General features: G+C 42.7%; 1 protein-coding gene across 2 annotated transcripts in view; it reads left to right on the top strand.

Annotated features, from left to right (window-relative positions):
* lrrc7 (leucine rich repeat containing 7) overlaps window positions 1–14,153 on the top strand; it is a 231,913-nt gene that overhangs the window by 77,880 nt on the left and 139,880 nt on the right. For both annotated transcript variants that reach the window (XM_067989712.1, XM_067989711.1), the window contains exon 7: window positions 10,513–10,587. In XM_067989712.1, the coding sequence (XP_067845813.1) occupies window positions 10,513–10,587 (75 nt within the window). The remainder of the gene's footprint in view (window positions 1–10,512; window positions 10,588–14,153) is intronic.

Here is a 14,153-nt window from a genome sequence, read left to right as displayed (position 1 = left end):
AAAATCAACCGTTCACCACTATTCTCTATTTTCTATCTCTTAGCCAATTTTGTATCCATAGTGATGCTGGCCCTTTTATTCCATGGGCTTCAACTTGCTGACAAACCTATTATGTGGCACTTTATCAAATGCCTTTTGGAAATCCATATACACAACATCAACTGCATTACCCTTTCTGTTACCTCATCAAAAATCTCAATCAAGTTAGTTAAAGACGATTTGCCTTTAAAAAATCCATGTTGGCTTTCCTTAATTAATCCACACTTGTCCAAGTGACTGTTAACTTTGTCCCGGATTATCGTTTCTAAAAGCTTCCCCACCACCGAGGTTAAACTGACTGGCCTGTAGTTGCTGGGTTTATCCTTACACCCTTTTTTGAACAAGGGTGTAACATTTGCAATTCTCCAGTCCTCTGGCACCCCCCCCCCCTGTTTCTAAGGATGTTTGGAAGATTATGGCCAGCACCTCTGCAATTTCCACCCTTACATCCCTTGGCAACCTAGGATGCATCTCATATCCGGACCTGGTGACTTATCCACTTTAAGTACAGCCAGCTTTTCTAGTATCACCTCTTTATCAATTTTTAGCCCATCCAGTATCCCAACTACCTCCACTTTTACTGTGACTCTGGCAGCATCTTCTTCCTTGGTAAAGATAGATACAAAGTACTCATTTAGTATCTTGGCCATGCCCTCTGCCTCCATGAATAGGTCTCCTTTTTGGTCCCTAATCAGCCCCACCCCTCCTCTTACTACCCATTTACTAATTATATGCGTATAGAATACTTTTGGTTTCCCTTTTATATTGGCCGCCAGTCCATTCTCATACTCTCTCTTTGCCCCTCTTATTTCCTTTTTCACTTCCCCTCTGAACTTTCTATATTCAGCCTGGTTCTCACTTGTATTATCAACCTGACATCTGGCATACCTTTTTCTACTTCATCTTACTCTCTTTTGTCATCCAGGGAGCTCTGGCTTTAGTTGCCCTACCTTTCTCCCTCGTGGGAATGTACGTAGACTATACCCGAACCATCTCCTCTTTAAAGGCTGCCCATTGTTCGATTACAGTTTTGCCTGCCAATCTTTGATTCCAATTTAGCCAGGCCAGATCTGTTCTCATCCCACTGAAATTGACTCTCCTCCAATTAAGTATTTTTACTCTAGAATGCTCCTTGTCCTTCTCCATAGCTAATCTAAACCTTATGATACTATGATCACTATTCCCTAATTTTCCCCCACTGACACTTGCTCCACTTGAACCACCTCATTCCCCAGATCCAGATCCTGCAATGCCTCCTTCCTTGTTGAGCAGGAAACGTACTGATCAAGAAAGTTCTCCTGCACACACTTCAGAAATTCTTCCCCCTCTCTGCCCTTTACACTATTACTATCCTAGTCTATATTAGGATAATTGAAGTTTTAGATCTCCTCTGTACTTTCTGTATTCAGCCTGGTTCTCTACTGTATTATGACCCTTACAGTCGTCATAAGCTTCCTTTTTCTGTTTCATTCTAATCTTTAGTTATCCAGGGAGCTCTAGCTTTGGATGACCTGCCTTTCCCCCTTGTAGTGATGTGTCTACTCTGAACCAACCCCTCCTTGACAGCCTCCCATTGTTCAATTGCTGTCTTGCCGTGGAATTTTTGATTCCAATCCACCTGGGCAAGATCCCTTTTTAACTCACTGAAATTAGCCCTCCTCCAGTTAAGCGTTTTCACATTTGTTTGTTCTTTGTCCTTTTCCATAACTATTCTAAACCTAATGATATTATGATCACTTTTCCCCAAATTCCCCCCCCACTGAAACATGCTCCAACTGCCCCACTTCATTCCCCAGATTTAGATCCAGCACTGCTTCCTTCCTGATTGGTCTGGAAACACACTGTTCAAGAAAGTACTCTTGAACACATTTCAGGAATTCCTTCCCCTCTTTGCCCTTTACTGTCCCAGTCTATATTGGGATAATTGAAGTCCCCCATTATCATTACTCTATAGTTCTTACATCTTTCTGTAATTTGCCTGCAAATGTTTTTCTCTATCTCCTTCCCACTATTTGGTGGCCTGTAGTATACACCCAGTAGCGTAATAGCTCCTCTATTGTTCCTTAATTCTAACCAAATAGATTCTGTCTTTGACCCCTCAACTACATCATCTCTTTCCAGTGCTATAATAATTTCTTTGATCAATACTGTCACCCCCCTCCTTTCTTTCCTTCCCTATCTTTCCTAAATATCTTGTAGCCAGGAAAATTAAGTACCTAATCCTCCCCTTCTTGTAGCCAGGTTTCTGTTAGTGCAACTATATCATAGCCCCATGTGGCGACTTGAGCCTGCAGCTCACCAACCTTATTTACCACGCTATGTGCATTTACGCACATGCACTCTAAACTCATCTTAGACTGCCTCGCATGTGCCCCCTGTCTGATCCCTCCTATTTCTGAATTATTCTTTATTCTGGTGCTACTTGTTCCTCCCAGTCCTCTGCGCGCCTTGTTTCTCCTTTCTAATGTTTCATCCTGGTGTCCATCCCCCTGTCAAATTAGTTTAAACCCTCCCCCACAGCACTAGTTAACCTCCCCGTGAGGTCATTGGTCCCAGCTCTGTTGAGGTGCAACCTGACCATCTTGAACAGATCCTTACTGCTCCAGAACTGGTCCCAATGCTCCAGGAATCTGAAGCCCTCCCTCCTGCACCATTGCTCTAACCATGCATTAACCTGTCCTATCCTACTATTCCTATACTCACTAGCACGTGGCACTGGGAGTAATCCAGGACCTTTCAGGTCCTGCTTTTTAACTTCCTCCCTAGCTCCTGAAACTCTGACTGCAGGACCGTGACCCTTTCCTATATCATTGGTTCCCACATGGACCACGACTTCCGGCTGTTCCCCTTCCCCCCTCAAAATGTTCTGCATCCTGGTGATATTTTAAAAATTATACATAAGCATTAAAAACAGGACAAAACTGGAATTTACTAATTTACAGGACTGATGGAATTGGTGCCAGTCTCATAAGGAATATTTATGTTACAAAAAAGTCAAATAGATTTCATTAAGTTTCTGTGTTTAGCATCAATAATGAGGAATGGAGATGGCAGGGACTAACTAATCGAAGGAACTAATTTTGACATCACGGGGGGAGTCGGACATCGTTGGGGGGGCGGTGTTCAGACATTGCAGGGTGTAAGTAATTATACTTTTACTGTTCGAGTCCTTAATCAAAAGGTCACGAGGTGGTTTGTTCCAAAGTATAATGGCTTTATTAAGAAGTTGTAACAAGTGACAAAGATGTTAAAATACAAAAGTACAATCAAGCATGCTCGTGAGATGAATATAACCTGACAAAGTTGATCACATAACAAAGACCTTGAAGTGCACCATTGAGAGTCTTAATTAATGAGCTGTCCAGACGTGCTCAGAGAACATTCTGAAGACTGTGTGGAAAAGAAGCCAACTTTATACAGATTCAAGGCAATTATCTCTGTACGGGCCTTCCCTCAATCACCCCCTCTGTCCCGTGGGGCTGCTATCAGTCTCTACGCCCTTGTGCATACAACAGGTGGTACTAACAACCCTCTATTGATTTGTGATCTCTGAGATGGTACTAACTCCATCTTCAAGGAAAACATAACAAAGTTAGGGATACCTCCTTTTCCAACTGAAAACCACGGACGGCGCCAAATGTTTAATTGCCCATGAAGGCCTCCCATTTTACAAGGTCGTAGAAAATTTGTTTGGACCTACAGAAAGACCCTTTGTTCATAGCAAAGCTGACATAATGTTTTTCCTTAGTAAGGTTTACAATATTATACAGAAAGCTTTTCTTACATGGGAGAGTCGGACAACAGCACGGGGGGAAGAGTCGGACAACAGCGCGGGGCGGTGGGGGGGAGAGTCGGACAGCGCGGGGGGAAGAGTCGGACAACCGCAGGGTCCAATTGCGTGGAGGCAATCTTGGTGGGCTGCGGGGAAGTACTCCTGCTCCTTCTGGCCCACAAGCAGTGCACTGAAGGCACTTACCTCATGGATCCGGCCCTTCTCACCTCCTTTTACCTGCCTGGAATCCCATGGCCCAGAAAACCCAGCTTCTATGCGTTAAAAATAAATATCTAGTTAAAGTGGAAGCACGCAGCCCCCTTAAAAGATTTTATTGACCGACCCACCTCCTGAGAGCGGATTGGTCGCCTGCCCCTCAACCCGCCTCCGTTAAAACTGGAAGTTAGCGGGTTGGGGACAGGTTTGAGAATTTTAAAATTTTTACCTTCCTACCCGTCACCAACCCACCCGTCCTTGGGGTTAAAATTCCCCCCTATGTTTGCATAGGGGAACACTTTCATCACCTTCCCTATGGAAAGGAGCCATCAGTTAGACAGGGTACAGTGTTTTTACAAGGTAGCAGGATTCCCTCAAGCACAAGGCATTGCAGATGGCACACGCATAGACATCAGGGCTCCTCATATCACACCCATGGCTTACATGTAGGATATATTGCAGGATTCCTCAGATCAATCTGTGCACTTTCTGTGTGCACTGTGATGATTATGGTAGATGAATGCTTTATGGTCTTTACTTCATTGGCTGTAAAGCACTCTGGGACGTCCTGAGGTTGCGAAAGGCACTATATAAATGCAAGTTGTCTCTTTCTCAATGGACCTTGTCGTAGCAGGGCTCAGATGGAGTTATGGGAAAGCATTCAGGTTGTCATCAGCCATGGCTGTAGAGAATAGCTTGGTCTCTGAGGATCTACCCAGAAATGTGCCTTTCTGAGATGAAGTGGTGAAATGATGTACTGCCTTAAGATAAAGGCATCATGGCAGCTTCCAGGGAACCGAGCATTCACTTGAATGACAGTGTGCTGCTGGTTAAAATGAGCTTCACATGGAGAGTGTGCTATCTATTCCTGTTGATGAAGGGAATGTATATGGCCACATGGGTCCAATCTACAATTTCTTCGACCATGGAGAATCCTGTCCCTCAGTAAAATCACACTATCATATTCACACTGGTTGTCCGTAAGAAAGCTTATGAAATTACCAACTCTAGAGAACAATGCATCTGTGACTTGCTTGATACAGGTGTCAGCCGTGGCTCAGTGGTAGCACTCTCATCTTTGGGTCAAAATGTTGTTAGGTTCAAGCCCTCGTCGAAAAACTTGAGCACGTAATCTAGGACACTGCAGTGCTGTAATGTCAAAGGTGCCATCTTTTAGATGAAACATTAAACCGAGGCTCCATCTGTTCTTTCAGGTAAATGTAAAAGATCCCCAAGGCACTATTCAAAGAAGACCTGGGATGTTCTCCTGGTGTCCAGGTCAACATTTATCCCTCAACCAACATCACAAAAAAAATAACATTATCTGGTCATTTACCTCATGCTGCTTGTGGGATTTTTCAGTGCACAAATTGGCTGCCACATTTGCCTACATTACAAAAGTACTCCATTAGCTGTGAAGCACTTAGGGACATCCTGAGGTCATGAAAAATGCTATATAAATACAAGTTCTTTCTTTCTTTTACATCTGTGTAAAGATGTTTGGCTTATGTTACAGATGTCCCCTGTGACTGCCTGGAATGACCCAAGAGAAGTTAAGGGCATTGGTGACCTTAAGAGCACTGGCAGAGTGGTGCATGTGGTGGAGATTGGCTGCAGATCTGCTTGCAGCATAACTCTATGATGGCATCCTTTGGAAAGCAAAGCCTTCTCATGCACTGCTCCTAAATCAAATGGAGATAACAGTCTCTGCTTATATGCTCCAGTGCAAGGACACCGGCAGGCAAGTGTCATGTGCCAGTGGTACAGCCTCACCAAACATACCACTCTCTATTTCTTCTCCTCTTCATTCAAGAAAGAAAGATAGAGGAAATTCCTGATGGACGCGTTGTTGTGCCCTGTCTGTAAAAGGGGGCAGGGGAATTGGCAGGCCCTCAGCCAATGGTACAAAACCAGATGGCAAAGGAGGTGGCAACAGCAAAAAAAACCCAGAAAAACCCTACAAAACTACAAAGTTTTTATCACATCTGTAAATGTAAAGCTAATCCCTTTAAACTCACTTCCATCTTTTTTTTATTCACTGGATGTGGGTGTCACTGGCAAGGGTAGCATTTATTGCCCATCCCTAATTAACCTTGAGAAGGTGGTGGTGAGCCACCTTCTTGAACCACTTTTTGTAGTGGGATTGTACAACTGAGTGACTTGCTCGGCCATTTCAGAGGGCAGTTAAGAATCAACCACATTGCTGTGGGTCTGGAGTCACATATAGGCCAGACCAGGTAAGGGCAACAGGTTTCGTTCCCTAAAGGACATTAGTGAACCAGATGGGTTTTTATGACAATCACCATTACTGATACTAGCTTTTTATTCCAGATTTTATTTAATTAACTAAATTTAAATTCCTCAGCTGCCAATATTAGCAGGATTTGAACTCATGTCTCCAGATTATTAGTCCAGTAACATAACCACTATGCTACTGTACCCACTATAACCTTGAACCCTGGAAGCCAGTTTTATACTAGCATTATTAAGACCGTAAAAGAGACAGAAATTATGGAAAATTTAACATAGGACATCATTGTGTCTTTACTGCCAGATTTAAGTGCATCAACCTTTAAATGGGTGGATGTTTCCATGTGCCGTCGGAAATGACAAAATAATATGGAGCAGGTGCAAAAATGGGCAGGGATTCAGCATTATGGATCTCGCTCCATTTCCAGGTCCCTCCTGACTAGTTAGTGCCACAAAATCTGGTGCGCAGTGGCAGGAACTCCAGGTCATTCACTCCTAAGTCTCTTCAAAACACTCTGCTCAATGGAACTAGGTGGTTCTGAGCCAGCCATATCCTATGTGTACTTGTTCTGAGAATGCAGGGGGAATTTTAACCCTCCCAAGATGGGCGGGTTAAATTCTTAAATATCTGAAACTCGACCGCACTCAGGGCAGGTTGGGGGGTTGGGCAAGTAACCTACACTCGAGAAGCGGGTCAGTAATTTAAATATGTTAATGAGGCTGCGTGCCTCTGATTTTAGCAGCCTTTTAGATTTAACAGCTGCGGGCCGAGTTTCCCAGAGCTCGGGAAACCCGGCAGCTAAAGAGAGGCGAGAACTGCCGGATCCAGCAGGTAAGTGCTTTTTATAGTTTGTGGGACAAGAGGAGCAGGTGTGCTTCCCCCCGGCCCACCAAGTTAATCTGATCTGCCTCCCTCCTCGCGACCTGTCTCCCTCCCCACGATCGGCCAACCCCCCGTGATCTGGACCCCCCCCCCAGCGATTTCCAGAGTGACCCACGAGCTCTTCCCACCCCCTCCCCCCATCTGATGCCTCCCCGTGATCTCCAGGCCGACCCCAGTTAATGCCCCCCACCCCCATTCGATGCCCCCCCCCCCCCGCGATCTCCAGGCCGACCCCAGTCGCAGGCTGACTTGCGATCTATTCCATCCCCCCCGTGATCTCCCCATGTGATCTCATTTCTATCCCCCCTGCCGCGCTCTCCTCCCCATCCCCAGAAATCCGTACCTCTCTCCCTCGCTTCCTCCTCTCCGGTCCCCAGCTGCGGCCTTGTGCCTCTCAATCTGGCTGGCTACCAGCCAGGAAACAAAGAAAAAAATTCAAACGAGCTTCTGCCGTTAAATTCGACAGGACCTCCGTGTTTCCCGCAATTCTGGTTTCCCGGCCACAAGAAGACACTCCTGCTCCCCCCCCCCCGCCTCCTCATGAATATTGGGGCCTACATCTCTGAATTACTACTACATTTTAGTAGTCAGTCTTGCATGAATAGTGCAGAATTATTTCCTCCAATCTGATTTCAGAGCAAAGACTGACATCAAAATAGTCTGGAGCTCTGGCGTGGGAGTTTCACTTGAGGTTGAAGTAAACACAGATGTATATCTCCTGCTGATTTTATCTAGAAATCAATATCACCAGATATACCAGGCAAGTAAATTAGTACTAAGAAAAACAGATCCTAGGCTTTAATCCAAGAGGAATTTCATTTATTAAGGTATATAAGATCCACAGATCTAATACATAAATTGTTTGCCCCGATCTTTTGGGTCCCTTTCATACACTAATCCACGTGTTCAGGGCATTCTCAGACACTAAAAGATGCCAAAAACAGAGAATGGATTTATGCATATGTAAAACACTGTTTAAATATGAAAAGAATATTACACAGGTGATTCACGCTGTCTGAAGGAAGGTCTTCCTACACATGTAACCACTGCCGTTGACACCCTCCCATTTCAGGAATCTTCCTTCTGCATTGTAGCTAGTAAAAGAAATGATATTGACTGTTAGCTTTTATATCTGAATAGGAGTGCGGTGCTGCTCAAATTATTTGGAATATTCCTGATTGGTGTGCATGCATGATCTTCATTGTAAATTTTCACCTGTACTTTTGAAGAAAACTCTACTTCAAAGGACAATGTCTACAGATATTTTCTGGGGTTTTCTCTTGTTGAATCTAATATTATGGAAATATGAAACACATACTAAATTCAGCACTGCATTGAACTGAGGTCACACTTCTTGGATGAAGTGAAAAATTTGCAGCCAGTGTGAGTTACACCTTTGGCCAGAGGTTAATGTGATATGGATGAGGAGAAGTCCACACTTCAGACCACCCAATCCTTTTAGCTAAAAGAGAATAAACAAAGGAAAGGAGAGAAATAGCCCAAGCCATACAACATTCCTTCTTTTGCATCATCCTTAGAGTAAATATACAGCTTGTCAACATTCTGGGCCTGAAAACCCACACTGTTTTTGGCAAGATGGGGAATAATGTGGGCACAGCCAATTTTTCAGGTTGGATTTTTGGGCAGGACCTGTTTCTGATGATTTTACACCCTGGAAATTCCGGTGAGGGTGGATGGAACCTTTTTCTCTAGTCGTCTCTTCACCAGTGCACAAATTAGATGAATGGCATAAGGTGTCAGAATTCCCATCATTTCTGCTCCCATTGCATTTGTGGTAACTTACATGCAGATAAATGAGGCATAACCTTGTCATCATATCCACTCTATGGGAGTGAACCATTTAAAGGTGATCACTGACTGGACAACTTCTCTGTCCATTTTTCTCTAGATTGCCTGCAATTTCAGGATTTTTTAAATTTGCTTTGGAGAGCTATTGAGCTGCACTTCAAACTGACAGAGTTGAGATCTTTCTAGTCACCGGTATGTTTTTGACCCTCATCCACAGTAAGGGATACCATAGAACGTCATGAGTTACTGCCACTCTGTGTCGAGGTGAAATGGTTTCAGGTGCACATCAATGCAAAAATGGCAGTATTAATCAGGAAGCTGCTGAGCACAATAAAGCTCTAAGTCAGATGCCCCAGGAAGCCGTCTCAAACTAGTTTAAGTTCACACCGAGTGCCATATAACTTCAGCCTGAATGCAGAACGAGAGGATACCAGTATAAAATTAACAAGCATCAAGGAAAACGTAAAGTTAGAAGGATGTGTGGAATAGAGTCCTAGTTTAAATATCTTCACAAATAGCAGGATAAATATGAAGTTAGCAACTAGATTGAGGGTTGCAAGGGTAGTAGAATAAAATGAATTATGATCAATACAATTAAATTGTAAAATTGGATTCCTGGCCAGTGTTGTTAAACAGTCTCAGCTAGGGCAGTGATAGGTTGCACAGTTGAGCTCAGTTTCCCTGGATTAAGGAATGGAAAAATCAGTCAGGATTCCCATTGTTTATTTTTATCTAGTGGTCCCTGTGAGAATGTGCACTGTTGCGGACATCAGATCAGGACAGGATTGGACTGGCTATGATGCCCTCTATTATCAAATTCCTGCCGACACCCACTTTCTAAATTTGGGCTTGAGGCCCATAGAATCGTATCTCATCATGAGTTATCACATCCCAGAAAGGAGGGAAGAAAAGCAGAGCAAAAATAGAGGATGGAGCTCATTAAACAGTGTGATCATTTTTTTTTACTGTTTTCCAGTTGAGAAATATATAAAATGCTTTTTCTAGAATATTCCCCTCACCATAGAGTGGTTTTTGAACAACTTCTCAAGACAGCATCAACTTTACATTTCTATAGTGTCCAATATCAGAGAGTTTTACAGGCAGTGGATTGCAAATTGACTCCAAGTGAGGGGGGAAGGAAGAGGGACAGGAGGGGGCAGAAGCACCATTGAAAAGACGAGTCTTAAGGAGGTCTTTTAAGACAGAGAGGTGGTCCTAGGTAGAGATGCTGAGGGGTGGAGCTGTAGAGGGTAGGGACAAGGTGGCTAATGGTGCAGCTACCAATACTGGAGTGGGGAGGTTGGGAAACTAAAAGTAGGTTGGTTTTGGAGGACTTGAGGGTGCATGCAGAAAACTTTGAGATTTCATTGCACAGAATTATCATACCCTGACTGCAAGGAAAGGAGCTTCTCAATCAGCTTGGAAAGAATGTATATTATGTTATAATGAGGTCAGTGTGTCTTGCAGCTATATTGATTCAATCTAAAATTCTGATTTCAATGCAAATGGACTAATGGCTATACACAGTATTCTGTTTCCTTAGCCAGAAGTCCTGGAACAGTTACAGAGCCTGAAGGAGCTGTGGATGGACAATAACTCAATACAGACATTACCTGGGGTAAGAATGTATACTGCAGCATCAAAATTCTATTACCTTGCTGTCCGAACACTTTTTTTGTATATAGTTTAGTTTATTTGATATTTTGTACCTTACCCTTCCTATGGACCTGCCTGAAGGAATAATTTTTTAAAATTCAATGGTTATGTAATTACCATACCTCCACACCCAACTTGGTGCCACCAATCATATCTGCAGGCCCAGTCGTACCTACCTGGCAATGTCTGTGGGGAATGGACTCTAAGTTCCAGATCAGCATAGAGCCATTTACAGATCTGTTCCCTCTGCTGCAAGGAAATCTGCACCATAGGGTTGGCATTGCAGTGGGAGCAAACATTTTGCTTCTTCCCCCTTCCAATCTAGGGATCATCTCAACTATAAGTCAATGTACATTGAACAAGTTTCTGAAGCAGTATAACCAGCTATGTTATCTCCTTTGCCATTGACTAGTACTAGGAGCATGATTGTCAGCGCACTGCTGTATTTCGCAAAGGGCCAGCGGCAGATGTGCAACAAGTTGCTTGGGAACACTTTGTGGTGTGCATACTTGGGCCACATTTTGTGGCGTACATACTTGAGCCAGGTACCTAGTAAATGGTACAGTTGGCAGCTTCCTTAACGTTTGCCATCTTCTTCTGCTCCCATATTTTGCAAATATCAGATTTATTGTTGAACCTGCCGACCATTTCCTGCCAGCTACACTGCAGTGCTGTTTTCTGGGGAAAGTGGCCTGGAATCCTGAACAGGGCAGTCCTCCTCAGACTCTCCTCATGCAGCATCACATCCATCTTTCCACCTATCAGACAGGGGGTTCAGGGTCCATCACTTGGGCACAGACTCATTTTCCTGCCCCCTGTATGTATTTTGTCTGTCACTGATTTTTGGCAGCTGATGTTTTCCTCTACAATCTTTATAAAGGCTTTTAAAATTTTTTACACATTTCATGCAGTCTTTATAAAGGCTTTTAAAAAATTACCATCATCAGTGCAGCCTTTGTAAAGGCTGTACAAATTGATATCCCCATATATGTGGCCACTTACCTTTAAGTGGCCACATCCCTTTTAATTTTCCCACAGTGCAATTGGACTTTCCTTGCCTCCTCATAAAGAGCTCCTTGTGCTACACACAATCTGGGCCAGGAATTCACCTACATAAATCTGAATATATTAAATCGGCTGATCAGGAGAAATCCTGCCAAGTCAGCATTCAGTTAATGTGGCGCGTGCAAAGCCCATCACACTTATTTAGTGAAACTTCTTACAAAATCCCCCCCCTAATATATTTATGAATTCTGCAGTCTTCCCAAACAAAATTCCATGTTGTTTTCATAATCCTTTCAACATCCTAAAGCTGGATTTTCTGCAAAAAATGCCTGGGAATTCTGCCTGTTTCTGCAACAGTATTAAAAATGCATTCTTAATAATTGAAAAGATCAAACTTGTTTTCTTTATATATCTGGAAAAGAGGCAGAAAGCCGTGTATTATGGTTGTCATGGTAATGGCATTAGAAGGGAAGGAGTGAGTCTTTTCAACATGACTAAGAATCATCACACCAAAGCTTGTAAGCAAATGGATAAATGGTTCAGCAAACACTTTTCATAACAGACAGCATCCCTTTAATATGCACTTCAATTTTTATTGTTCATTTTATTACTTAAGAATTTATTGAAAATGAAATACCTATATTTTCTATTTATGAATTCCCATAACAAAATGTACAGCTAATTTTATTCCATTTACACAACAGTGAAAATGTTTTGCATTTCACTTTGCAAGTTAATTTTCCCAAAAGTCGATTCATTCTTCTTATCTTCTCTTCCTTTTCCCTTGCTCAAATTTGTGCAGCATATTTCTGCTGAGGTGCACCATGAAGGAGGTCTTGGAAATCACTCAGGACATTCAGTGCAGACATGTATCTGTCAAATTTCATTTGAAATTTTCCTATAATTGCTTAAGAAAAAAATGAACAAAAATTTGACCAAAGGAGGACTGGATAGTACAGTGGTTTAGCACATTGTCCTTTCACCTCTAGAATTTGGGTTCAAATCCGGTTTAATTTGATGAGATGAAAATCTCCCCTCTTTCTGCTTGCGGTAAGGTTTCCACACAAAATAGGTTTGAGCAGTCTCAACCCAGTTCCAACTGAATTTCAGCCTGCAGCAAAAACATCCCATAATTCAGTTTGAATTGAAATTAAATTGGCAATCTAACTGAGAGAAAACACAAGGATGATTGCTGTACAAAATGAAAATGTTGCACTGGTACAGCCAGAAGTGCTTTACTAAAGCAATGGTTAAGACCAGAGGGAGTTTTACTTTACACCTTGTCTTACTATACTCGGAATGCTAGATGATAACACTTGGATCACCTTTGCCAGTTTTGATACCATCTCAAAAAGATGTGAAATAGGTTGGAATCCCTGGGCAATGCTAAGCATTGTTAGTAGTCAGTTATCTATTCTTAATACTCACTTTGATGAGCACAAAAAAATGTACAAGACAGTCCTGAGATATGGAACTTTGATATTTGAATATCTCAGTATATTGATGCTTTGTCCTTCTCTCGATCTATCAGATCAAATTATACTGAATTTTACTTCGATAGATTGAAGTAAAAGCTGAAAAAAATTGAATTTTGTGGTTGCAGTCAGCTGTGTTCACCTGCCAGTCCAGTCTCTCTCTCGTGGACTTTCCAGCAGGTCTCTCACTGTCCCAAGCTGCTACCCCAATCTGCACTGCGTTATAAAACCTGACTTATTTTGCCCAGTATAAATGCTGTGTTTTCCAGCCTGGGCTGATAACTGCCTATGCCCCAAAGTGGATAGTTGGTAAAATTCAGGGTTGTGGTACTGAGTTACACAGACTAGGAAGCTCCTAGACACGATCTCAGGTTTGTGACAGTTTTGCTAATCTCATCCAGGACAGCCCTGGGAACAGTATAATTGGTCACAGTATCTTTAGGTGTGAGAGAGAGGAAAAATCAAGAAGGGTTCCCATTCCTGATCACTATCCAGTAACTCCTACTGGTAAGTGCATATTAGGTGAGGACAGAAACAGGCCTATCTGTAGGGGCAGCAATAATTCCCTCCTTTCAAGCTATTTCTTTCTCTTTGAAATACACAGATCACTCCAAATTGGCTATTTCAAAATTCAAAGTTTGCATTTTCTAACAGATTAGGGAGGTCACAGCTGTGAGCCCTGATCTGTTGTGAATTAGAGAGCAGTGGCTTCAGAAACATTACCAATAACAGCAACTTGCATTTACATAGTGCCTTTAACGTAGAAAAACATCCCAAGGTGCTTCACAACAACAACTTGCATTTATATAATGTCTTTAATGTAGTAAAACCTCACAGAGGTGTAAAGAAAAAAAATGGACATTAAGCCAAAGAAGGAAATATTAGAAGTGATAACCAAAAGTTTGGTCAAAGAAGTGTGTTTTATGGAGGGCCTTAAAGGAGGAGGGGAGATGAAGAGGCAGAGATTTACACCAAGAATCCCAGAGTGTCGGACCTTGACGTCTAAAGACACAGCCACCAATGGTGGGGCAAGAGGAAGGGTAATGCA

This window comes from Heptranchias perlo, chromosome 9 (assembly GCF_035084215.1).
Source record: "Heptranchias perlo isolate sHepPer1 chromosome 9, sHepPer1.hap1, whole genome shotgun sequence".
NCBI classification, from domain to species: domain Eukaryota; kingdom Metazoa; phylum Chordata; class Chondrichthyes; order Hexanchiformes; family Hexanchidae; genus Heptranchias; species Heptranchias perlo.
Note: the sequence above shows the minus strand (reverse complement) of the source record. Positions and strands in the feature narration are given on the sequence as shown.